The sequence below is a fragment of the Canis aureus genome, chromosome 10 (assembly GCF_053574225.1).
Source record: "Canis aureus isolate CA01 chromosome 10, VMU_Caureus_v.1.0, whole genome shotgun sequence".
NCBI lineage: Eukaryota > Metazoa > Chordata > Mammalia > Carnivora > Canidae > Canis > Canis aureus.
In genome coordinates, this window is record NC_135620.1 from 76,126,135 (window position 1) to 76,150,817 (window position 24,683).

Genomic DNA, 24,683 nt, shown 5'->3' on the forward strand with positions numbered 1-24,683 from the left:
GTGGTCCAGGGGCGTTGCATGGGCTTGTTGGGGTGGCCCAGGACGAGCTGAAGGAGCGTTGGGGGGCCCTACAGGCCGGGCTTAGCCTGCCCTGGGGTTGTGGGAGGGTCTGGGGTGAGCGATGATGCACCGTCTGTGGGGAACTCGACTGCGCAGGGTGGGCGACCGCAGGGGCAGGGCCGCAGGGGAGGATGGGCTGCAGGGGAGTGAGTGGAGCAGGGGTGAGTGGGCTGAGCGCCTGGGCCTGGCCTCTGTAAGCTGTCCTGGGCGGGGGGGCCCCTCCGAAGCCCCCAGAGGCCCAGGCCCTGCAGGAGGACGCCAGCCACCTGGGGGGGGGGGTGCTGGGCAGGGCCGCGGGGAGCACACGGGGGCGGAGAAGGCGGACAGCCCGGGGTCCAGCTGTGGGCCAGACACTGGGGCTTGTGTCCGGGATCTTGGTTCATTCTTCCAGCTGGTTGTGATTATTTTCTGAGCCGGGAAAGGAACAAAAACATTCCACTGTTATACCTCTGCTTATGTTTAAGAGGGGACGGGACTTAAGAGAAAATAAACTATTAAAATTGAAAGGATTAGTAACAATAACAAATATTATTTAATCTTTGATTTCGTTTTTAAAAGATGTTGTTTACTTATTCATGAGCGACACAGAGACAGAGGCAGAGACACAGGCAGAGGGAGAAGCAGGCTCCCTGCAGGAGCCCGATGCAGGACTCGATCCCGGGACCGCGGGGTCATGCCCTGAGCCCAAGGCAGGCGCCAACCGCTGAGCCCCGGGTGTCCCTACTGATCCCAGGTTTGGCCAAGCCTGTGAGATCCCCTGGCCCCTCTCTGCCCCAGGACACGGGCTCAGAGAGGACGGGTCGCCTTCCCCAGGTCTCCAGGTGCTAAGTGACAGATGGAGACCCCGAGCGCCTGTCGTCTGCAGTGGGAGCAGAGCAGAGGCGGGCAGGGTGTCCGGAGACTCGCAGATGGGCTGCAGGCCAAGCAGGCTGTTTGGGTGCTGGCAGGGAGCCCCCTCCTGAGACCCCTCTCCATCCCTGGCACCAGCAACCATCCTGGGTCTCTGGGCCTTGGCTGGAGCCCCCAGCCCCCTCTGCTCCGCATGCAGGGGCGTCGAGGTCGAGGTTGAGGTCGAGGGGAGATACGGGTGCCGTGAGCTGTGCGTGCAGAGCTGGGATACACGCTGGGAGTCTGTGTTTGGTTGCAGTGGGCATCGAGCGCCTGCTGCGTGCCCGCCTGGTGCATGCCCCCCAGACGCCCGGCCGGGTGGCCGTCATCGTCCCACCTCGTAGAGGAGGAAACGGAAGCATTGCAGAAGGGCCGCTTGCCCACGTCCCCTTGCAGGAGGGGTTTGGGCTCTGCTCACACTCACCCTGGACATTGCCTCGTGTTCCCCGTGAGGGACGGTCGTGCGTCCTTCACCCAGTTGTCATCCTTGGCCTCCTGAGTCGTGGGGCTTGGCCCTGCTTCTGGGCCCCGCCATCCCTGCTCTGCCCCACACCTGCCCCCGTCGTGTTTCTGGAGGGTTCTGGCTGCAGGATGCAGACCAGACCCAGGTGGACGGGCTCGTGCTTCCTGCCGGAGCCCAGCTCAGGGGTCCTGGCCTTACTGGGCCGTGCGAGCCTCAGGCACAGAGAAGGGCCTCACTGAAGCAGGGGGGACCTGTCACTACTCCTGGGGTCCTGTCGTCCTCGTTCCCAGCACGACTGCTGGTCTGCGGAGCAACTAACGTGCCTGGTGGGTCCTGGTGGAGGTTGAACTCGACCCCCAGGCAGGCAGGAGGGGCCTTGGCCAAATGCACAGACGTTATTCCCCTTTGCTGTTTGTCTCAGGATCCAAGCGCCCCAGGGTCCTTGGAGCTGGGGTGGCTCACTGGTCCCCTGAGTCCCGTCTGGCTCCCCGCAGGGCAGCTCATTACCTCTCCAGACACTGGCAAGGAAAGTGGCATTTTTGGACATTTATTTTATGTCAGGCCTGGTCCTGGGACCCTCCGCATTTATGGTCTCCTTTGGTCCCCCCCACCAGCCTTCAGGAAGGTATTCTTACCCCAGTTTCATCCGCAAGGAGCTTCAGTCTCAGATACTTAACCAACCCCCAGCAACTATGACTGAAGTGAGGCTCCAAGGCGCACAGCTGGGAAGTGCTAGGTCCGGGGTATGAAGCCGGGTCCGGCAGGAGCACGGGCCACAGCCATGCCCGGTGCTTTTCCCCTTCTTGGAAAGCCTTTCCCTTGCAGAAGGGAGAGCTGCCCCCCGCGGCTCCTGCTCCTGTGGCTCTGGCTCGGGCATCGCGGGTCCTGCCTCCGCAGGTGCTTGCAGGTGGGGACTGGGTCCCGGTGTCTGCTGGTCCCGGCGTCTGCTGGTCCCACGGCAACGGTGCCCGGTTGGGCCTCTGTCCTGCTGCTGATCTGTGTTTGAGCCTGTGTCTTCGGGGGGGGATGGAGGGTGCTGGGGGTGCTGCAGGGGGGCTGGCGGTGCTGTGGGAGACTGCAGGGGGCTGGAGGGGCTGTGGGGACTGTGGGGGGCCAGGGGAGCTGCGAGGGGCTGGGGGTGCTACGAGGGGACTGTGAGGTGCTTGGGGGGCTGCAGGGGGGCTTGGGGTGTTGCAGGGGATGGAGGGACTGGGGGGCTGCAGGGTGCTGGGGTGCTGGGGGTGCTGCAGGGGGGCTGGAGGGGCTGTGGGGACTGTGGGGTGCTGTGGGGGCTGGGGGTGCTGCAGGGTGCTGGGGGTGCTGCAGGGGTGCTGGGGGGACTGCAGGGAGCTGGGGGTGCTGCAGGGGGCTGGGGGGACTGCAGAGGCCTGGGGGGCCGCAGGGGCTGGGATTCAGCTCTCGCCCCCGTTTATGGCCCAGCCCCAGCTGCGGGACTGCCAAGCCTCCGAGGGCCGGCTCCCTGCCCCCGGGGAAGAGACCCGGCAGGAAGGTGCCAAATCTGGTGAAATCTGGCTGCTTCCGGGGCATGGGGTCGGGGGTGGGGTGGGGGCCCTCAACGTCCGGGCCTGGCTCTCAGCTCTAGGTGGGGCTACCTCCGGAAGCAGGAACGGGGCCAGTGGCTTCAGCCCCTGGGATGCTTGGCCTCTTGGACGCAGCGTCTGCCCAGCCCTCCTGGCCGAGTCCCCAGCAGCTGTCCACACCCGGGGCGCACGCGGCCGAGGCAGGGGCCCAGCCGCTCTTCCGGGAACCCTGTGCTGTCTCCGCTCTGATCGGAGCCGAGGCCCGGCTCCAGGTGCGCCTGCCAGGTACCCGTTACCTGTGACTGAGAAACGACAGTCCCAGCTTGGGCTGCCGTCCGCAGAGGATGGACGCGAACAGCGCGGCTGGCCAGCCCTCCCCTGCGTGGGCCCCGCCAGCCGTCTCCCCCCGGGGCCCCCCTCCGTTAACCGGGCCCCGTTGTCCCCCTTGCAGACGGCTGGCCCGGCCCAGGGGCCTCAGGGAGGTCTGTAACCGCCTTCCGGCTCGGCCGCGCTGCTGCGGGGTGTGGACGCACCGAGCCAGGCCTCTGCGGAGATGCGGGCAGGTCGGGGTCGTGCGTGGACGTTGGCGGGGCTCCTCGCCGTGTGTCGGGCCTCTGGGCCTCCTGGCTTCTCTGTGAGCTACTGTCCCTCTCCCACTTTATAGATGAGGAAACTGAGGCCCTGATCACAGGAGCTGGGGTTCCCAGGTCCTGAAGCACGTGTTCTTGCAGGTGCAGCGTCCCCACCCGCGGCGGGGCCCTGTCCGGTTTCACTGGGTTTCATAACCGGCTTCTCTGTTTACTGCCTATTGTTCCAATTTGCAAAATCCAGGGCTGGAGGGCGGGTGCTCCCAGGGGGACCCAGAGCGCAGACCAGCCAGGGAGCAAGCAAGCTGCGGAGAGGCTTCCCGGGAGTGGCCGGCTGCCCGCGGCACCAAGGACAACAGGGGAGGACAGGGGGTGTCGCCCCGGCGGCAAGGCCTCGCGCCGTGTCTGGGGGTGGAGGGTGGGGGGAGCCCCGAAGACCCGAGGACAAGCCCTGGGAGAGCCAGGGCGCGGGGTGGTGGGGGGGCGGTCCCTGCCGCGGGGCACGGGTGTGCAGGGCCCTCGCTGGCAGGTACGTGGGCGGGAGCTGGGGTGCAGTCGGGTGTCTGAGTCCCGGGACGGGGACTAGGACACAGGCTCTCCTGGCACGTGGCCAGCCTGCCTCGCACGTCAGAGACTGGGCCCGGCCCTGGGTGCCCGTGGAGGCCCTGGGAACGGCCGCCCGGGTCTGCCTCCTGCTCGGTGCCCACGGCCTGGGGCTCCTGGGGACCTGCCCTTGTCCTGGGCACTCGCGGCGACTTGCTCTCCCGAGCTCCTGGGCTCCTGGCCCCCAGGCTTGGCCTGGGCTTCCCCGGTCTAGGGACTGCATCAGCCCGCCGTCTGGAAACGTCGCCGCAGCCCCTGCCCCGGCCGGAGGCCCCGCGGGACCCCTTGTACGGGAGCCTGAGCCAGGCCTCCTCCAGCTGAGTGGCCCTGAGCAGCCCGAGCCGGCGACGGAGGATCCCTGGGTCGGCCGCCCGTCCTGGCCGTGGGGACCGTCCCGCCTGTTTCCCGGGGGCTGCGGGGAGACTCCGCCTCAGACGCCTGCCCCGTCCTCCCCCGGAGCGCGGGACCCAGGGCTGAGCAGCGTGCTGCGCTGCTGGGGCCGTGTCTCCCCCAGAGGCCGGGGCCTGGACCGTCTGAATCCGAGGGCCCCCCGTTTACAGGTGGGGGCCCTGTGGGCTCTGGGTGGGGCTGCACAGCCCGCGCTCGTGGCGACGGACGTGGGGGACGCATCCGGAGTCAGTGGCAGCGGCGGACCGAGCCCTCGGGCCTCCTCCTTCTTACCTACGGGTCTTCAGCACCCGAATCCCCCTGCTGCCTTGAGGGCCTGCCTCCTCTTCCAGGCAGGCAGTGGCCGAGGCCCCGCTGCCCCCTCCCTGTGGCGACAGTCGCTGCCCCGTGCAGGCTGCGGCTCCCGGGCGGGCGGGGCTCTGCTCCCGGGTCTCCAGCACTGAGCCCCGGGCTCTCGGCAGGGACCCTCGAGTTCTCTCCGGGGTGGGGATGACGATGGCATTTCCTCCTCCCACTTGCTTGTATTTTCCCAACAGTCTAATGAGCAGCCATCCCTTTAAGTCTATTTTTAATGGAATTATTTCTTTTTAAAAAGAGAAACGCCAACACCAGCGCCAGGGGACGCATTCTCGGGGCGGTTCCGAGCCCCTCGGGGCGGTTTCGTCTTCTCCTCGGGGTGAGCGTGTAGAGGTGGGAGCCACGTGCCCGCACGATTCGCCCCGTAAGCGTTCAGGGCTCTGAGAATGTTCTGGTCACCCATGGGCGGGGGGGGGGGGGGTGCTCGCGCCCGGTGACCGTCCCTGGGCGCCCGCTCCAGCCTCGGGCAGCCACTGCCATTGAAACTCCCCCGTTGTCCCTTTCAGGGAAACTGCAGGTGCAGGCTGGCATCTTCCCTCCTGACTTTCTAAGGATGCATGTGGGGTGGGAGCCGTCCCGGGTCCTGGGTTCTGGGACCGTCGGCTTTCTGCGCTCAGAGGCCTGGGTGCCTCCTGGGGACCCACCGGGTGCCGGGCCCAGTCCGCCCTCGCCTGTCCCCATCCCCGTCCCCGTCCTGCACCGAGCCCTCGCCGCTCCTCCCTGTGCTTCAGGGACCACCCTCCACCTACATTTGGCTGCGTCTCCACGAGGAATACCGACAGGAGCGGGACATGGGTGGCACCGTCCTCAAAGTCGGGGAGCTGCCCTGCTCTCCAGGAGGGAAACTGGTTTATGTTACATCAAGGGCCTGGGGAGGTGCAGGGTTCTCGGTCCTCTGAGTCCCCGGAGAGGGAAGGGCTCCAAGCGCAGGCTCCGTGGGCCCCTGGGACGCCCCACAGGCCCCGGGATAAAGTTCAGGCCCTCGCGGGGCGCACGGGCCCCTGTGACTCCTGCCACCCGCTCACCCCTTCTCCCCGGCTTCAGGCTGGGCCCGTCCTCCTTCCTGTTGTTTGGCCTCCGCCTGCGCCGTCCCCCTCAGCCGCCCTCCTCCTTGTCCCTTGGGGCCCAGGTCATAAGTCCTTTTAATCATGAAGCCTTATAATCCCTACGGTCCCCATCGCCTCCTCTGTGCGTCCCCTCGGCTCTTCATCTGACCCCACGGACCCCGTAGGCGGCAGGAAGTTGTGGGTGGTGCGGGGCGAGCTGCAGTGTGGGCAGCAGAGGCCGGGCAGGCGGCCGCAGCTTGGGGAATGGGGGCAGGAGCGCCCATGTGCCCGGTTGCAGGCCAGGCCCTTTGCGTCGACGCCGATTTAGTCCTCGGCAGCGACTGCCACGCGGTGGACGGTGCCCGGGGAGGCTGAGGCCTAAAGGCCTTTCACCCGCAGCGGAGGCCGGGGCGGCCCCAGGTCCCCAGCTCCCCACTGTGCATCCGTTGTTGCACTAGGCTGTTGGGAGACAGGCCGGGGAGACAACTGGGAGACAGCGAGGGTGGAGCAGGGCGGGGGTGGACGGGGAAAGGCCTCTGGGAGCCGGAGTGTACTTGTCCCAACACGATGGCGGTGGCGGGTGCCTCTAGTGGGACAGTGGGCGGCGGGGTCGGAGGGGGCCCAGGGGTGCGGAGAGACCTGAGACCTTCTCTACCCCTGGGGAGCCGATAGCTGAGACCTGGGGCTGGAAAAAGACACGCAGCCCCGAAGGAACCCGAAAAACAAGCAAACCCAGAGCCAGCAGCGCCCACTACAGGGGCCAGCTCGGTGTTCAGGGCGAGAGGGGAGCCCCGAAGCCTCAGCTGAGGGGGCGGATCCCGTAGAGGGCTTGAGGGCAGCAGCGGTGGGCACTGGGCGCTGCGGTAGGTCCGCCCCAGCCCGTCCCCTCCCGTCCCCTCCCCTCCCACCCTCCCGGAGGGGCGGTCCCGGCACCGGGCCTTTATAGGGCGCGGCGGGCGTCGTCGTCCCCAGTCGGCGACCATGGCCCCGCACCGCCCGGCGCCCCCGCTGCTGTGCGCGCTGCTCCTGGCCCTGTGCGCCCCGCCGCCCACCGTTCCCACCGTTCGCGGGGCCACCGTGTCGCGGGGGGCGGCCCCGGGGCGGGTGCCCGAGGCGCGGGTGAGTGCGGGGCCGGGGGGCGCCCGGAGTAACTCTCTATTGTAAGTTCTTGCAGATACAGCGCTAGGAAAGGGGAGTAAATCAGGTGTAGGATGGAAAAACTGTTTTGTTGCTTTGTAAGTATCTCGGGCTGCGGCCGTGGGGCCTCGGGGCCTGGCCTCTCCCCCAGGCGCCCCGCCTGCCCGGCCCCCGCCGCCCGGGGTCGCTGCCCGCTGCCCGCTGCCCCTCCCTCTGCTGTCGCCCTCTCGTGTCGACTCCCCTTTCCGCCGACTGCCCCTCGCGCGGCTCTGCCGCGGTGCTTGTGGGCCTGACGGTCATTCCTCTCCCTCCCGAGTGCCCGCCCGGCCGGCTCTCCTCCCCTGCCCGCTTCCCCTCCCCGGTGGCCCCGAGCCTGCCCCCCCGCCCCCGCCCCCGGGGCTAACCGTCCGCTCCGCCCCACCTCGCCGCATGCCTGCCTCTCCCTCCCCTGCCGCCTCCTCGCCTCCTCTCAACAGGCTCCTGCAGACCCTGCCTGCGGCTGCTCCACCTTTTCCAAGAAACAGACTCGGGGTGGGATGTGGGGGGCGGGCAGGGGGAGGAGGCGACAGCGCAGGAGGCCACTTGGGCTCGGTCAGCTCGCCCCGTCTTGGGAGTGTGACTGTGACGGGGACGTGGATGGACGCGGGGAACCTCCCAAAGAGCAAAAGCAAGCGGGCTGAGTGCCCTCGGGCCAGTCCCCTCCTGCGTGGGCCCCGCGTCCCCATCTGCCGCGGGCGGTTGGGTCCTGAGCTCTCCGAGGACCCCTCTGGTTCTGAGAGCCGCTGTGGAGGCCGGAAGGGACCCCTGAAGCCCCGGGGACCCCGGAGCTGCCTTCGCCATGTGAGGGGTCTCCCCAGGGTTGCAGAGCTCCCGCTCCTGGAGCTCGCGGCCGTTCCTCCTATGCCCTCACCCCGCTGTCCCATCCGATTGGCACTGGGAGGGGGGTGACGTGGAGCCTTCGTCCGTCCACCACCTGTGAGCTGACGGGCAGGGTTGGGGGCCTACGCCCGCCCGGCCCCGCGTGCCGGCCCCGCTCGCCCACGGAGACGTCGCGTCAGGGGCTCAAGTGAGCCCTCCTGGGGCTGGAAACCGCCCTCCCTCGCGCCCTGGGGTCTCGGCTCTGAGGCGCCGGCCCTCAGGCCCCGCCGGTCTCTTGCAGCCCAGCAGCATGGTGGTGGAGCACCCCGAGTTCCTCAAGGCGGGGAAGGAGCCGGGCCTGCAGGTGTGGCGCGTGGAGAAGTTCGACCTGGTGCCTGTGCCCCCCAATCTCTATGGGGACTTCTTCACGGGCGACGCCTACGTCATCCTGAAGACGGTGCAGTTGAGGAACGGGAACCTGCAGTATGACCTCCACTACTGGCTGGGTGAGGCCCCTGCGGGGTCGGGGTCCCCCAGGCGAGGCCCCGCGGTGCTCCGTGCAGGGGACCTGTGCTGGCGCCACCCGGGGTGTTAGGGTGAGGCAGGTCGCCTGGTGCTCAGCCGGGACCCCTCATCCCACAGTCACCCCGCATCCCGCCCCCTCCCCACGTCTCCGGCCCTGGTCCGCGGGGGGCCGCCCCCGGGAGCCTTGCTCACCTGCCCTGACGCTCCGCAGGCAAGGAGTGCAGCCAGGACGAGAGCGGGGCCGCTGCCATCTTCACGGTGCAGCTGGACGACTACCTGAACGGCCGGGCCGTGCAGCACCGTGAGGTCCAGGGCTTCGAGTCGGCCACCTTCCTGGGCTACTTCAAGTCCGGCCTCAAGTACAAGGTGGGTCCCGGCGTCAGGCACGGGTGCACCGGGCTCGCTCCAGGCTCTCTCGGGGCCGCAGCTCGGCTTTGGAGGGGCCCAGCCCTGGGTTTGGATCCTGGCCCGTCCTCGCTGCGCGACCTGGGGCAAACCACACTCCTTCTCTGAGCTTCTGATTTACCTCAGAACAGAGAGAAGACAGTGCGTCCAGCCTCAGGATTGTCTCCCTCGCCCGGCAGCAAGGGGTGGGCCGCAGGGGGGGGTGGGGGGGTGGAGGGGTGGGGAAACTGAGCCCGGGCTTCCCCAGGGCCCGTCCCGTCCCGTTCCTACGGCCCTGCCAACAGAAGGCCCCGGGCCGGTGTGGACACGGGCACCCTTGACCACATTCCTCATCGTGTCGTTAGAGTCTCCCTTGAACTTGGACTCTGGGGAGTCTCGGCCAACCCGGAGCCCCCCCGACACCCCGCAGCCCAATGGGGCCGAGCAAAGCCAGCCAGGAGCCCCCGGAGGCCCTGTGGGTCAAGCCAGCGTCCTGGGCGCTGGAGCACCTCCCTCTGCGCTCGGTCACGGGAGAGCCTGCCCTGCACCCAGGCAGGGTGCGGGGAGGGGTAGCTGGCAGACGCTTGCCCCGGGCTTGCCCCCGGCAGGACTCAGAGAAGGCTGTAGGCTAAGGAGGGGGTCACAAGCCCTGACGGTCAGATGGGCCTGAACGTCAGAGTCCAAAAATCTCATTTGAAGGGAAGGAGGGAAACTGAGGCACAGCAAGGTCAAGCACCTGGCCCAGGGTCACACAGCAAGTCACCCAGAGCCAGGAATCGGCTCCCGGCATCCCAGTGCTCTTCCCACTACACGGGCCGGCCTCAGGAGGGGTGAGGCCCCGGCCGTGCGGTTGCTGTGCCGTGTGGCCGTAGGGGGTCATGGTCCCGCCCGGGACCTTGGGGTCCTTTGTGCGACAGGGTGGAGTGGGGTCTGCTCAGGGGCACACGGGATCAGATAATGGGAAAGCCCTCGGAGGTGGCGATGGTGAAGGTGGGGTGCGTTCTGGGCACAGGGGTGCGGCCGGGCTGGTTGCACTGAGGCTCCCCGGTGCCCCCCACAGCTGCTTCTGCCCAGCTGCCCGGTGCCACCCTCTCCCTCTAGAGGCCTTGTACCTGAGAGCTGGGAGGGAGGGACCCAGGCCCCAGAGCTGCGGAGGGACCAGGCGCTTGCAGCTTTTAGAGCTGGAAGTGGAAAGAGCACTTGACGAGGAGTCCGCGGGGAGGGGGGCGCTGGAGGTTCAGGACCCAACGCTCCCCCCCAAGTGCTGTGCGGCTTGGGGCCTCGGGCTCCCGAATGTTCGTCGCCCCCGTAACAACAGTGCCTGTTTACTGTGTGGATGCTGGAGAGGTTAACAGCTACGCGGCTGCTAAGTGATGAGGCGGGGGGCGGGGGGGGGTGGGCCTGGCCCCGCCTGGCTCCCGGGGGCGTCTCACGCCTCCCCAGGCTCTGGTCCCAGTGCCGACGGGGCCCAGGAATCCGCGTGGGTAGCAAGCCTCCTCTGCCCTGCGTGCTGTTCCCAGGATGTTCTTGGACCACACTCGGAGGAATGCTCCCCGGAGTGGGTTCCCAGCCCAACCCTGCCTTTGGGACTTCAGCCCCGAACGGCCCAGGCTCCTCCTGGGGGAAACGGGGGCCCAGAGCCAGCCCCGTCTTCTGCCTTCTGCAAGCCTTCCAGCTGCCCCCGCACTTGGCAGGCCCAGGGTTCTCGGCCTGGCGCCCTCATCAATTATAGATCCCCAAGGAGCAGAGCTTGTGACGCAGGACGTGTTCCTGCTCCTCGGCTGAGGCTGCTCCGGTGTGAGAAGGGCGGGGAGGGGACAGACAGAGCCCCAGGAGGGGACAGACGGAGCCCCGGGAGGGGACGGAGCCCTGGGAAGGGGATGGAGCACCAGGAGGGGCTGTCGCGGGGCAGGCCCCTCTCACTCCAGCCCCAGATCCCCCAAGTACTGCACTTGCCGGCATCTGTCCATCTGTCCTCCTTCTCCCCGTCCGCCTCTCAGCACCCGGAGAACCCCCGTGCTGGGTTGGTTGAAACCCTTGGTTCCAGCAGAATCTGGGCTGAGCTGAGTCAGAAGAGCCCCTGACCCGGGCATCACCTGGGCCCCTCCCAGCCCCCTCCCAAGGCTTAGATAAGGAACCTGGGCTTCAGGGCGTGCCCCGACCAGTGCAGTTTTCTTTGTTTTAGAAACAGCTCAACATTTTTATTTTTTTTATTTTTATTTATTTTTTTAACATTTTTAAAAATGCAAATCTTTCTAGCTTTTTTTTTCTTTGACTCCAAGAGTAATACAAGCTTTTTGTAAAGTGTCAAACGTAGAGAAATACAGGTTTTATTTTTCTTTAAATTTTTTTAGAAGAAAAAAGAACTTTTTTTTTCTTTTCTTTTTTTTATTTTTAAAAAAGAAAATTTTATTTATTTATTCATGAGACACAGAGAGGGGCAGAGACCCAGGCAGAGGGAGAAGCAGGTTCCCTGCGGGGAGCCTGACTCGGGACTTGATTCCGGGACCCCAGAATCAGTCGTGCCCTGGGCTGAAGGTGGCACTAGACCCCTGCGCCCCCCGGGCTGCCCTATATATCATCACTTTAATTTGAAAAGTGACTTTTAAGACCATTTATCCTTGCAAAAAAAAAAAAAAGACCATTTATCCTATTGAATTTTGTTCAAATAATGTGAGTCCAGTGTCTGCCCACCTAACGATTAAGACCATAGAAAGCAACAGCCAATTCTAAGGATTACAGTGAAAATTTCCACGTCCTGCATTTTTGGAGACCCACTAATGTCTTCCAAGAGCTTGCTCTTTCCCCGTTGGCGTTCTCGAGTCTAATTTCTTAGACTGGCGAGTTAACTAAACAGGAGGTTTGTGTCCACAACCATGAGCTATCAAGCATTCCTTTACCTTATAAATTCACAGAGAATTAATTTGTTGAAACTGACATTTGTGACATAACTTTAAAAAATCTACAATTTTTTCCTACATTTTCTTACAGAAAATGTCTTTTTATTTATTTTTTATTTTTTTATTTATTTTAATTTATTTTTTAAATGTTTCTTTTTAAATAACAAACGGCACGCTTGAGCAAGTGAGATAGTTTAGAAATGTCTAAGAGTTAGGAGTTCAAGGCCTTTCTTCCTCCACGTTCCATTTTCTTGTCTGAGGAGTTCGTGGAAGTGGTTGGTTTGTCCTTCCAGCACCTTCTGCAGAAGCTGTTCGGATCTGCCGTCTGCTTACCTCTGGCCGGGTGAAGGGCCTCAGAATTGGGAGTTCCTGGGGGCGACGGGCAAGGCCGGGCCCCTGGTTCGGCCGCCACCTCGCCGGGACCCTGGGCTCAGGCTTTCACCTCTTTGTACCTCAGTTTTCCAGTCTGTGAAGTGGGGTAATGGGAGTCCCTACCCTAGGGGCTTGTTAGGACCAGGCCGCCTGTCCAGGCAGGTGCCCCACCGAGCATGGCTCACCAGGTGGCAGCCCTGTGGTCCTGCCCGGGCAGCGCCCCCACGGGAGGGGTGATGCGGGTGGAGGCTCTGCCACCCGGAGCCTGGTGCTCGGGGGAGCCGGCGGGGCACTGCCCTCCCCGTGGGAGAAACGCTGCTGCCCCGGGCGGTGCAGGGCCGGGCCTGGGTCGGCGCCTCGTCAGCCTGCCCATGAGCTCCTCTGGGGACCCAGGTTGGCGGGTGCGGGAGAGGACCCCGTCCCTCCTGCACTCCAATGGCAGCACCACCCCGACTGGCCGGAGCGCGGGGAGGCCCTCCTGGGCCGGGAGATGGGGGGAGCGGGACCCCCTCCCGATGCTGCCCTCCTGGGCTGGGAGATAAGGGGGTGCGGGGGGATCATGGCCCCTTCCTCACCGGGACCAGTGCTTTCGTGCCGCCTACTGTGTGCAGACGTGGCAAGAGCGGGATATAAGGTCGCACCCTCAGCCCCTTGACCTCGTGGCCTCTGTGCCGCGGACTCGCTTGGCTCCACCAGGCTCTGCAACGTGAGGCGGTGGCGAGGGGCCTGGACGGGGCGGCCGGTCCCCGCTCCTGGAGCCGACCGGCCTCGGCCCCCTGGGCAAGGAGCCGCCGGACGGTCACCAGCGTCCTTGGGCCTCGGTTCACCACGGGTAAGGTGCCGGCCCTGCAGGGACCTGGTCGTCGCGGGCCTGTCGCAGTCACACGGGGCCTGGGGCTGCAGTGGGGAGGCCAGCCTGCGGTCCCCTGTCCTGGGACCCGGCCACCGCAGACGGGGGCAGAGCAGGGATTTGTGTCCCCACTTCAGAGAGGGGGGCCTGAGGCCAGAGACTGGATCCCCCCCCACAGTCACCCGGTGCTGGGCCGGCACCGCGGCTGCCCCTGAAGGCCCGGCGGGTGGGACCCGGCAGGGAAGGTGGCTAGGCTGGGCCGCGTCCTGGGGGCCCTGGAGGACGGGGGGTCTTGGGATTCGCATCTCTCAACCTGGCTTGCAGAGCACCCGAGCACACACAGGGTGGCTTCGCGGAGCACACGGGCAGGTGTGCTGGGAGGCTGCTCGCTGCGGACACGGCGCCCGCGGCCCGTGGGGCCTTCCCGGGGCTGTACCGGTCACCGCGGCTCGGTCACGCTCAGGGAGCCTCTGGGATCGCGGGCCCCGCCCTGCACGTAACTCGGAGGACAGAGCTCCTCAGAGCTCCCTGGCGCCTGCTGGTTTTGAGAAACGGGCGTCTGTAGCTCTTGGGTTCGGGGAGGCCCCGGGGCCGTTAGCGGAGTGGGAGGCTCAGCGGAGGCAAGTAGAACCCGCGGGCACGGAATCTGCTGGAAGGCCGCGCCCACAGGCCAGGGTTTTCTTCACCTCCCGCCCCCAACCCCGGCTGCACTGACCTGTGTCCTTGCCCCACCAGAAAGGAGGCGTGGCGTCGGGATTCAAGCACGTGGTCCCCAATGAAGTCGTGGTGCAGAGACTCTTCCAGGTCAAGGGGCGGCGCGTGGTCCGAGCCACCGAGGTGCCCGTGTCCTGGGACAGCTTCAACAACGGCGACTGCTTCATCCTGGACCTGGGCAACGTGAGTCCTGGCCCGGCCGGGCCTGCCCCGGGAGGTGGACGTGCCGTGTGGACCCGCGCGCAGACGTGGGCTGGCCAGGGCACAGCAGCCCCCCGTGGGCACACGCCCTGTGCCTGTTGGACGCGGCCGCGGAGGCCGGGGTGCAGGGCCCGCGTGCGGAACCTCCTCCCTGTCGGCGCAGGCGTCACATGCACGTGCACCCGGGCTTCACCTGGCGTGAGGTCCCAGCACCTCTGTTTGCGTGCCCGGCTCGTGCGTCTGTTCACAGGGTCGCTCACTTACACACACGGGCAGGCGTGAGAGCCATTGGCTCTTGCCGCAGACGCGCGCCTGCCCATGGAGGCCTGGGTGTGCCGTCCGAGGGCCTGCGCCCACGTGTGTCGCACGTGGTGCCCCCGTGTCTGAACCACACACGCGGCATCGTTGTCTCTGTCCGCGGACTCTGGCCGGTGTGCCGCTCCTGAGATCTGCCGCTTGGCGCGTCCTCGTGGTCCCCCACCCGGCTCGCGTGCCGGGCGATCTGGGCCGCTGGGCCCCGCTGGCCTGTGCTTCTGGGTTGAGGGCCGCGCGGACGAGATTCCGCTTTGAGGCGGGGGCAGGTGGGCCCTAAGCACTCGCGGGCTGGCGGCGCCGAGGCTCACGGCCCCACCACGGGCCACCACGGGCCACCACGGGAGCCGGCGGTCCTGTGCGCGCGGCCCATCCGGGCGGACCCAGGGGGGCTCCCCACCGCGCCCCTGGCCGCGCCGCCTGACGTCGGGCCCGTCTCACAGAACATCTACCAGTGGTGCGGCTCCAACAGCAACCGATACGAGAAGCTGAAGGCCACGCAGGTGTCCAAGGGCATCCGGGACAACGAGCGCAGCGGCCGCGCGCAGGTGCACGTGTCGGAGGAGGGCGCCGAGCCCGAGGCGATGCTCCAGGTACCGCGTCTGGGCTGCGGGCTGCGGGGAGGGCCCGGCGTCGTCCGCGTCGGTCAGGCAGCTGGGAGGGGACTTTGTCTCCCACTAGGCTGGAGCTCCTGGGGGGCAGAGCTTCCCGGCGGCTCCCGGAGTCCCCGGAGGGGGCTGGGCCCGGGCCTGGTGAGCCCCAGCCTCCAGCTGGAGGGTCCCGGTGCTCCCGGGGAGCGGAGAGGGACCTGGTGCTGGAGCCAGGGCAGAAGGGGCAACTGGCCCAACGTCCCCTCCCCTCTTCTGATCAATCCTAAGGTTGGACGGTCTGGGAGGCGTTGCCAGCCGTCGTGCTTTGGGGACATATCAGTAGAGGCAGAGCTCACCAAGGAGAGGAGGAGCCATGAGCTCCGCTGCCTGCCCTTGGCTCCTGCTCGTCTGGGGGTGGGGTTGAGCAGAGGGCGCCACGGGGGCGGGCGGGACCCCAGCCGGGCCTGGAGGGGCAGGCGCTGGGGCTGGGGCGTGAAAACAGGCTGTGAAATCACAGCGACCCGGGGGCAGACGCTCTCTTGGCCTCCTCACGGCTGCGCACACAAGTCGTTCAGCCAAGTGCACTGCAGAGTCCGCCCCTGAGGGGATGGTGGGAGCTGGCCCCCCCCCCCCCCGCCCCGCGACGGCGCGAGCGTCATGGCGTGTGCTGGGACGCGTCGGTCCCAGAGGCCCGGGAGGAAGGGGTAGTGTCTGTGGGGGTCCCGGAGGCAGCGGAGCAGGGGACCTGCGGGGCTGGAGGGGCCCCGGGAGGGGCGCTCGGGAGCCAGGCGCTCCCCGGGCTTCACGGCCACCCGTCCTGCCGCCCGTCGTCTCTCGTAGGTGCTGGGCCCCAAGCCGGCTCTGCCTGCGGGCGCGGAGGACACAGCCAAGGAGGACGCGGCCAACCGCAAGCTGGCCAAGCTCTACAAGGTGGGTGGCGGCCGCTCCGCTCCCTGGTGTGGGGTCAGGACAGGGGGCGGGGACCCGGTCCCCCAGCTGCACCGCCCAGGGCCCTGAGCACCCTGAGCACCCTGAGCCACCACCCTCGGGCCGGGGCCTCGGTTCGCACGTCTCTGCCAGACGCCCGTCTGCTTCCGTCCCCGTCCTGCCCAAGAGTCAGGAAATTCGACCACCTGTGAGCATGTGCGTCGTGCTCACCTGTGCGGCTTGGGCAGCACATATTCTTGCTCCGGGTCTCAGTTTCCTCATCTGTAAAGTGGGGAGTGGGACAGTGGGGCCCACTTTGCAGGATTTCTAGGGGCCCACAGAGAAAACCGATGGAAAATGTTTTAGGAAAGTACTTGGGGAAATGCTACAGAAACGGGAGGGGGGGCGTGTAGAGTTACTTCATTTATAGTTTATTTCCTGTGATTTTTTAAAAAGAGTATTTATTTGTGAGAGATGCAGAGAGAGAGGCAGAGACGCAGGCCGAGGGAGGAGCAGGCTCCGTGCAGGGAGCCTGACGGGGGACTCGATCCCGGGACCCCGGGGTCACGCCCTGGGCCCACGGCAGATGCTCACCCGCTGAGCCCCGCCCCCCCCCAGGCGCCCCTGTTTCTTGTGATTTTTAAAACTCAGGCTGAGCTTGAGCTAAGGAGCGCTGGTGGCTGAGCACCGGGTGAAAGGCCGGCCGAGCCCGTGATGCTCACGTCGCGCCCTCGGCTTGTTTGTGGTGAAATAACAACGAGATGGGGTCCAGGTTCTCATCGCCTCCGATGAAGAACCACATGAATTTTTATCCCGATTATGAAGAAGTGTACGCTCATTGAAAAAAACAGTGAGCAATAGTCCAGAACGTAAAAAAAATCGAGTCAACGCAGTTTCACTCGTTTAAGATAACAAGTGCTGTCTTTGAAATGATTTCATTGTAAAAGTCCCAAAACACAATTTTTTTAACAAAACAATTTTTTTAAAACACAATTTTTTTTACAAAACACAATTTTCTTTTTTTACAAAACACAATATTTTTTAAAACACAATTTTTTTACAAGCCAATTTTTTTATGAAGCACATTTTTTTTACAAAACACAATTTTTATTTTATTATTATTTTTTAATTTATTATTATTATTATTTTTTTTTACAAAACACAATTTTTAAAGACGTCGGCCCCTCCCGCACCTGGTTGAAGGGTTACCATGGTTACACGGCTATCGTTTCAGTGAAAGAAGATCCAGATTTCATCCTTCTTTATCTGATGACACACTTTTCCGTCTCTGTTTGATATAAACGGACCCAGATTGTTCGAGCTTCTTTGTGACCTTCTTTTTCCCTCTCAGCTTCCCCGGGAATGTCTTTCTCCGGGAGATGTAGGCGGCCCTTGGTAGTCGCCCCGTCGTAGCCTCTCCCGTGAGCTGACGGTGAGGGGCGTTAGGCTGTGTTCTCCTTTTCTGATCACAAACAGTCCGTCTTCGTGCACTTGAGCTGAGGATGGCTTTCGAGCAAGTTCCCAGACGTGGATTTTGGGGTCAGAGCCTGATTTAGGAAGTTGGTGATTGGAAATACCGGTTCCGGAGTCCGATTGCCCGGCCTCGGATCCCAGGCCTGGCTTTCTGGCTGTGCAGTGACCTACACCAATCTGTGCCCTGATTTTTTTGCAAAAAAAAAAAAAAAAGGAGGTAGTAATGGAGCAGTGACAGGGCTGGGGCAGGGGGAGAGGAGCTCTCCCATGACAGACATCATTAAATTGGACAAATAATTGCTCAGAACAGGCCTGGCGCACGGTGCGGGGGACTCCGGGAGGGGAGCTCCGCTACCTGCGCCCCAACGCCGTGTCGGGCCGTGTCCGGGGGCTCCCAGAGTACCCGGGGCCTTGTCAGCGCTCGCTCTTGCCGAGGGTTTGCATTACAAGTGTAATTTGTAATTTCGTGAAAGGTTTTCATTTTGGAATGATTTTAAGGGTCACAGAAAACACGGGCGAAGGTAGCCCAGGGGTCCCACGTGCCGGCTTCTCCTCAGCGTCTCGCCACAGGCAGACATTGGTCGAAACTAAGAAATGAGGGCCGGTTCGATGCTGCCGCTCAGCGGCTTTACTTGGGGTCCCCCCGTTTCTCAGCCTGGATCGCGGCCGGGGGTAGCTGGCTGCACCTGCGCGCCCGCGCCCTCGCCCCTTGCCTTCCTGCGGCAGTTCCCGCGTTACACGCGCATGCGGGTCGTGGATGTGGTCACGGAAAAGCAGGGAAGGGGAGAGGGGCCTGCGGGTGCCCCGGCTGTTGCCCTACCGCCGTCACCTACCGTTGGGGTGATGGTGGGGCCGCGGGCCAACCAGCTTGGGGAGCTGCCTCTGCACTCATGCCCTGCGCCCCCGCCCCTCGTCCCCTCAGGTCTCCAACGGCGCTGGAACCATGTCCGTCTCCCTCGTGGCTGATGAGAACCCCTTCGCCCAGGGGGCCTTGAGGTCAGAGGACTGCTTCATCCTGGACCATGGCAGAGACGGGAAAATCTTCGTCTGGAAAGGTAGGGGGGCAGGGGAGGGGTTTCCCAGCAGCCCCAGGACCTTGTGGGGAGCTCCTGCACCCTCGGGGGCCTGCCGGGCTCCTGAACTGAAACCAAGTCTTGCTCTGAAGCCCTGGTGTTGCGATTGGCTCACTTTGCGATCTGGGCACTTGGCCTCCCCGTCTAGGCCTCAGGTTTGCCATTTGGGCTAAACCCAGTTTCCCAAGCACGTTCAAGCACCCGTTCTCTCGGGCTAATTGGCATCATGTAAAAAACTGTGGTCTAATACGTTTACGGGCAACACTGCGTGTGACAGGCTTGCCTGCAGGACTTCTAAGAGCCTTTAACTTGCTCCTACACGTTGGGGCTTTTCTCAAAGGTGATCTGGCTTGTGTTTGGGAAGCACCTCTTGAGGTTGAGGTTGGGGCAAACTGCAGGGGTGAGGAGGGGGCCCAGGGCGTGGGGTCTGCGGGTCACGCTCGCCCCTGCTGCACGGCCCTGGTCCAGTCACTCGCCTCTGAGACCCTGGTTTCCCCCTCGCCGATGGGATGATGGCCTAGGGACCCTCGGCGCGAGGGGTCAGCATGGGGATGACATGGAGTCCGGCGCGGCGCGGCCCAGAGCCCGGGGGACTCCCAGCTGGGCCCTGAGCCAGGCCTGGGCCGCCCCCAGTGACCGCAGCGCCCCCCGCAGGCAGGCAGGCCAACACGGAGGAGAGGAGGGCCGCCCTCAGCACGGCCTCGGACTTCATCACCCGGATGGACTACCCCAAGCACACCCAGGTGCGTCTCGGCGGGGCTGGGCCGGGGGGTGGGGGGCCCAGGACCTCTGCCTGGCGGCGCCCCATCCTCAGGGCTCTTGCCCCCCCACCCGCAGGTGTCCGTGCTTCCCGAGGGCGGCGAGACCCCGCTGTTCAAGCAGTTCTTCAAGAACTGGCGGGACCCCGACCAGACGGACGGCCCGGGCCTTGGCTACCTGTCCAGCCACATCGCCCGCGTGGAGCGCGTGCCCTTCGACGCCGCCACCCTGCACACGTCCACGGCCATGGCGGCGCAGCACGGCATGGATGACGACGGCCGAGGCCAGAAACAGGTGCGGGGCCGCTGGTGTGCGGGACTGTGCCGCCACCTGCCGCCTGGGGGTGGGTGGCCACGGTTTTGGGGGGCGGGCTTCTTTCGCTGTAGGTAATTTTTGCAGCCAACGTGCCCAGGCGCCTGCGGTTTCCAGGGCCCGGCCAGTGTGTCGCCTCAGCTGCCGACGGCAGGGCAGCTGCTCGGACTGTGTGCACGATCGGAGCCCAGCGCCCAGGTCATGGGAGCAGAGAAGAGGCGAAGGGGCAGGGTGGTTCGGGGAGTCTTCACAGGGGTGAGGACCGTTGGGTTGGGCTTCAGAGGACGAGTAGAGGTTTGCTGCCAGCAGTGGGTGTTCCAGGCCGGAAGCGTCCCAAGAGCCAGGGGTGACCGCGTCCTCAAGGAAGGGCATTGAATCCCGTGTCCAAGGCCAGGGACTCGATCCTGTAAACCAGTGGGTGCAAGTGAGGGTTTTTCCTTTTTCTGGCTTTGAAAGCAGAGATGCAACAGGCTCTGTTCTGTGCTTTCGAAACGTGCCGTGAAAACGGATGAGAGGCAGCAACCCCAGGGGGAGGCGAGAAGGCCCCCGGCCCCCAGGAAGGTCGCGGTGCAGGGGGTTCCGAGGTGTTTATGAAGCAGAGTCTGCCTCACGCAAAAGCCCCGTTTCCCTTCTACGGGGTAGAGACCGCGAGGTGTTCATTTTTCGTGTGTGGTGTCGTCGTCGTGCATTCACCTCGTCAGTGGGGGAAGGATGAAAATGTTGGGGTTAGGGCAGGTGGAAGGGCTCGGGCAGCCCCGCGCCTCTCTGAGCCCCCGTGTCCTCACCTGGAGAGGGGGTCAATCCCACTCACCCAGAATTCAAGGCCCCGAGACCTGGGCGGGGGGAGGCGTCTCCGCAGCACCAGCAGGTGGCGCCCCAGGACCTCGTGACCGGGGACCGTGTCTTGCCTGGTCGGCCTGAGGCTGGGGATGGCCGATGGCCCTGCTCGGGGTGATCTGTAAAGCTGGGGAACTCGCCAGTGATGCAGATAACCCGATTATTAGTAATCGGCCCGACATCAATGCTGGTGATGAGCGCGGCTGCCCCCGTGCAGCTGTTGCCGAGCTGGGCCCTGCGTTGCGCTCGCTTCGGCACCGTCTGTGCGGCCTGCGTGTGTGCTGAGCGCTCCCACGGGGCGCGGGCCGGGAGGGGGTCGTGGGGGCCGCAGCAGGAGCCCGGGCCCGAGTCCTAGGCCGGCCTATGGTTTCCCGCAGCTGCCTTGGGGTGGGGGTGCCGCACCCCGCTGAGCCCTGCTCCCCCCCCCACCGCCACCCCGCAGATCTGGAGAATCGAAGGCTCCAGCAAAGTGCCGGTGGACCCCTCCACGTACGGGCAGTTCTACGGCGGCGACAGTTACATCATCCTGTACAACTACCGGCACGGCAGCCGCCAGGGCCAGATCATCTACACCTGGTGAGGGCGCGGCCCCACGTTCCCCGGCTGGGGGGTGGGGGCTACGGGGCATGCAGGGGTGCTGCTGGGGGGCTGCGGGGGCTGCGGGGGAGCTGCTGGGGGGCTGCAGGGGACGTTGGGGACGTTGGGGGCTGTGAGGGAGGCTGCGGGGGCCACGGGGGAGCTGCAGGGGGCTGGGGGGGCTGCGGCGGCTGCAGCCTGCGGGGCTCCTATCCGCAGGGCAGCACCTCTGTGCTGTTTCTTTTCTAAAAGATGTTATTTATTCGTGAGACCCAGAGAGGCAGGGACCCAGGCCGAGGGAGAAGCAGGCTCCCTGCAGGAGCCCGAGGCGGGACTCAATCCCGGGACCCGGGGTCACGCCCTGTGCTGAGGGCAGGTGCCCCACCGCGGAGCCCCCCGGGCGGCCCCACTCGTAGTATTTCTTGAAACAACCTTTAACCGACCTTTCGGAAGTTCAACAGTCCGATGTCGAGAGCCGCGCGACTGGGGAGAAACCGTGTCCCGCCCGGCCCCATGCTGAGCGCTGTGTGTGCAGGCCTCGTCCCGCCGCGTGTTTTCTAATCAACCATTATCCTGATTCCATCAACGTGGACCGGGTGCTCCCGGCTCCGGAATCCGGACAGAGCAGCAGCCGTGGGCCACGGGGCGCCTGCCCGGATCCTGCGTCTCCCTCGGCCCGTGTCGGCATCTGTCTCCCACGGATGAGTAAATAAGGCCTTAAAAACAAGAAAAGAAGGGCGTCTGTTGAGGCGTCTCGTCCCATCCGCCTCCGGCCCGCCCCCCACCCCACGGCCCCGCGAGTCACTGCTTCTGTCACTTTTATGAACGTGGCCCAGGGCCCCACCAGCGCCTGCGCCCGGCCGCGCCCTCGGAGGCGGCCTCTGGGCCTGTTGTGCAGCTCGTGCTCCCTGCGGCTCCGCCTACGCCAGGCCCGGGCGGCTTCCTCGTTCTTTTTCTTCTTCTTCGGCCGCATAACCGGGAGCCGCGCTGCTGCCGTGAACAGATTCCCTCTGGGGCCTTCTTGGGTTCGCTCCAGGCTGCTGCTCCCACGAGCATCCTGTGATCAGTGACCTTTAGGCAAATACCAGTTTGAACGCGCAAGAAACGTCTGTGGGGCGCGTTCCCAGAAGCAGGCTTGCTGGGTCGCCCCGTGTCCGTGGCCGGGCCCCGTGGCGCCCTCACTCCCAAGGCAGGCGCCAGTGTCCCCGCGGCCTCCCTGGTGACTGTGGTGGCTGCTTATCCGCTCCTCCCTATCAAAGTGCCGCCGGGGCTTTCGAGCTCCTATTTCTCGATACGATCTCAGAACTTCTGAATGATGCCTGGATTTCTTCCCCCTGAAGCTATTGGTTTTGAAATGACCCGAGGCTTCCTGAGAAGTTGCAGAAATGGCGGTTTCCACCCGTGACCCACGTCCCGGTCTGTGCTCATCTTCCCTACGCCGAGAACGGCCGCCTGGGCAGGAACCTGACCCTGGACGTGCTGCCGTTGGCCAATCCTCAGACCCCGCTGTGGTTTCACCACCTGCCCCGCTCACATCCTTTTCTGGCCTAGGGTCTAACCTGGGAGCCTACCTGCCCCTTAGCACGTCACCTTAGTGACGAATCCCCGCGTCCTCACCTGTGAGGCTCCCCAGTCTCTTCTTCTACAACCTCGGTGCCTAAGAGGACTGCCAGTGGGTTATTCTGTAGGATGTCTCCCCATTTGGCAACCTCAGCCTTTTTTTTTTTTTAAGATTTTATTTATTTATTCATGAGAGACAGAGAGGCAGAGACCCAGGCAGAGGGAGAAGCAGGCTCCATGCAGGGAGCCCGACACGGGACTTGATCCCGGGACCCCGGGGTCACGCCCTGAGCTGAAGGCAGACGCTCAGCCCCTGAGGCCCCCTCGCGTCCCTAAAAACAGTTTTTAAAAGTTCCCTGTTTTTGTTTTTGACTCGGTAGTACATACACATAGTATGAAATTCAGAAGAAGGCGTATTTTAAGAACAGTAGATGCGTCAGCTCACTGATGCGCCAGATTTTGTTTGCTTCCGTGGATAACCCGCATCAGTGACGGGACATTTGGCCCCAACAGAAGAGGCCCCTGCACGTGTCCCATCCCGGGGCAGCCACCGTGGCTCCTCTGGTGGACGTGTGCACAGACTGCCCAGGGCTTCCCGGGAGGCCAGGTCCTGAGTCTGTCCCGCGCGCCCCTCTCTGGCTTGCGTGTCCCCCGTGCGGAAGCCCCGGCCGCCACGGTCCCCTCGGGGTTCTGCGCGGACCTGGGTGCCGAGTGTTGCTTCTTCCTGCAGGCAGGGCGCCCAGTCCACGCAGGATGAGGTCGCCGCGTCCGCCATCCTGACCGCCCAGCTGGATGAGGAGCTCGGAGGGTCCCCTGTGCAGGTGAGGCCAGCTTGGTGCCCCCCGGGCCGCAGCCTGCCCCTCGTCCGTCCGGACACTCCTCCACCTGACTGTCCCTCCGCCCGGGCCTCGAGCTCCCAAGGGCCCGGCCCTGAGCTCACGTGGTGGACAGTCTGGGGAGGAGGAAGATGTTCAGCAGACGTTGGGGCAGACACACGTGTGCTCATGGTGCAAAGCATTTAGAGCCACGTCTGGCCCACAGTAGGCGCCTAGGCATGTGTGTCAAGTGCAAGGACACGGGACAGCGGGTGGTCCCGGGGGGACTGGGTTAGACGAGGACCTGCTTGCGAAGGGCTTTTCTGCTGCGACCCAACGGGACGGTGGGAGCCGGGCGGGCACACGCCAGGTGGAGGGAAGAGTACGTGCAAAGGCCCCGAGGTGGGAGGGGGTGCTGAGCAGTGGGACGAGGGACCGGGTGTGTGAGGGCAGCCCGGAGAGGGGCTCAGAGGGGCCGGGGCCCTGGGAGCCGCGGCAGGGACCTTGACCTGAAGGGGTCTACGGCTGTGCACAGGCGGCCTCTCCGCGTCCAGGAGGCTCTATTCCCAGCACTCGGCCGGCGTCCGTGCCCCGGGCTGACGTCACCATTCTGGAGGAATGTCCCCGAACAGTCCGTGTGTTTCTATTTAAGGGAATATTTGCAAACATGGGTTTGCTTGGTTCCTGGACAGGACTCAGGGTCAGCAGGCGGGTCCTTGCAGAGGGGGAGCGGCCGGGGTGCTGGCCCTGCTTTCCCAGGGCACCCGCCCGGCTCCCGGGTGCTCGGGGTCCACGCCGCGTGCAGGCGCGGGCACGATGGTCCATCTGGGGCTGGGCCACACTGCTGGGCGGGAGGCGCCTGCCCCCGAGGACCAACATCCCCCTCCTGTGTCCCCGCCAGAGCCGCGTGGTCCAAGGCAAGGAGCCCGCCCACCTCATGAGCCTGTTTGGCGGGAAACCTATGATCGTCTACAAGGGCGGCACGTCCCGCGACGGCGGGCAGACAGCCCCCGCCAGCACCCGCCTCTTCCAGGTCCGGGCCAGCAGCTCTGGAGCCACCAGAGCCGTCGAGGTAAGGCCGGGCCAGGTGCCAGGAGGGGTCGCTGCGTGAACCTCCCGTAGGTGATGGACGGGCCGTCCCCGGCACAGGAGCAGGGTCAGCATCAGGGTCAGGAAGCAGCTTCAGCCCCTTCCCCGGCCCCGCAAGCCCCAATCTCCCTCTAGTCTCAAGGATGCCTGGGGCCCCTTGCATACCTCCCGCGATGGGAAGCTCGCTATCTAACGGGCAGGACACTCGATTACATCGCACGTGGCCACCACCCCTTCCACGCGGGACATGCAGATGGAACATAACCCTGCGGGATGGCCTGAGCCGCCCGGAGGAACGGGACTATCCCCTCCATCGTGTGGGGCACTCAGCTTCCGTTAACGAAGCCCAGATTCGTGGTCACCTTGTGGGGCCACAGCGCGAGGGCTCATGGCAGCGATGGACGGGAGCTCACCAGGCGTCCACCTGGGAGCTGGTCCCGCTGCAGGGTCTCCTGGGCAGTGACGA

The 24,683-nt window shown here is 64.8% G+C and overlaps 1 protein-coding gene and 1 long non-coding RNA gene across 5 annotated transcripts in view; one reads left to right on the forward strand and one right to left on the reverse strand.

Moving 5' to 3' along the window:
- The window catches only part of GSN (gelsolin), a 41,377-nt gene that overhangs the window by 14,600 nt on the left and 2,094 nt on the right, over positions 1–24,683 (forward strand). For 2 of the 4 annotated variants that reach the window (XM_077913136.1, XM_077913137.1), the window contains exons 3-13: positions 8,250–8,454; positions 8,685–8,839; positions 13,715–13,876; positions 14,650–14,799; positions 15,637–15,726; positions 18,119–18,251; positions 18,924–19,012; positions 19,107–19,322; positions 20,620–20,753; positions 23,044–23,134; positions 24,030–24,200. In XM_077913136.1, coding sequence (XP_077769262.1) covers positions 8,259–8,454; positions 8,685–8,839; positions 13,715–13,876; positions 14,650–14,799; positions 15,637–15,726; positions 18,119–18,251; positions 18,924–19,012; positions 19,107–19,322; positions 20,620–20,753; positions 23,044–23,134; positions 24,030–24,200 — 1,587 coding nt within the window. In that variant the 5' untranslated portion in view covers positions 8,250–8,258. Of the gene's footprint in view, positions 1–6,914; positions 7,073–7,118; positions 7,189–8,249; positions 8,455–8,684; positions 8,840–13,714; positions 13,877–14,649; positions 14,800–15,636; positions 15,727–18,118; positions 18,252–18,923; positions 19,013–19,106; positions 19,323–20,619; positions 20,754–23,043; positions 23,135–24,029; positions 24,201–24,683 lie in introns of those variants that run through there. The other 2 variants (XM_077913134.1, XM_077913135.1) reach the window with 2 other exon arrangements.
- On the reverse strand, positions 16,759–20,251 carry LOC144322778 (uncharacterized). Its single transcript, XR_013388431.1, has 2 exons — positions 18,030–20,251; positions 16,759–17,380 (listed from the first exon to the last, which is right to left on the reverse strand). It is a non-coding gene; the product is annotated as an uncharacterized LOC144322778 (long non-coding RNA).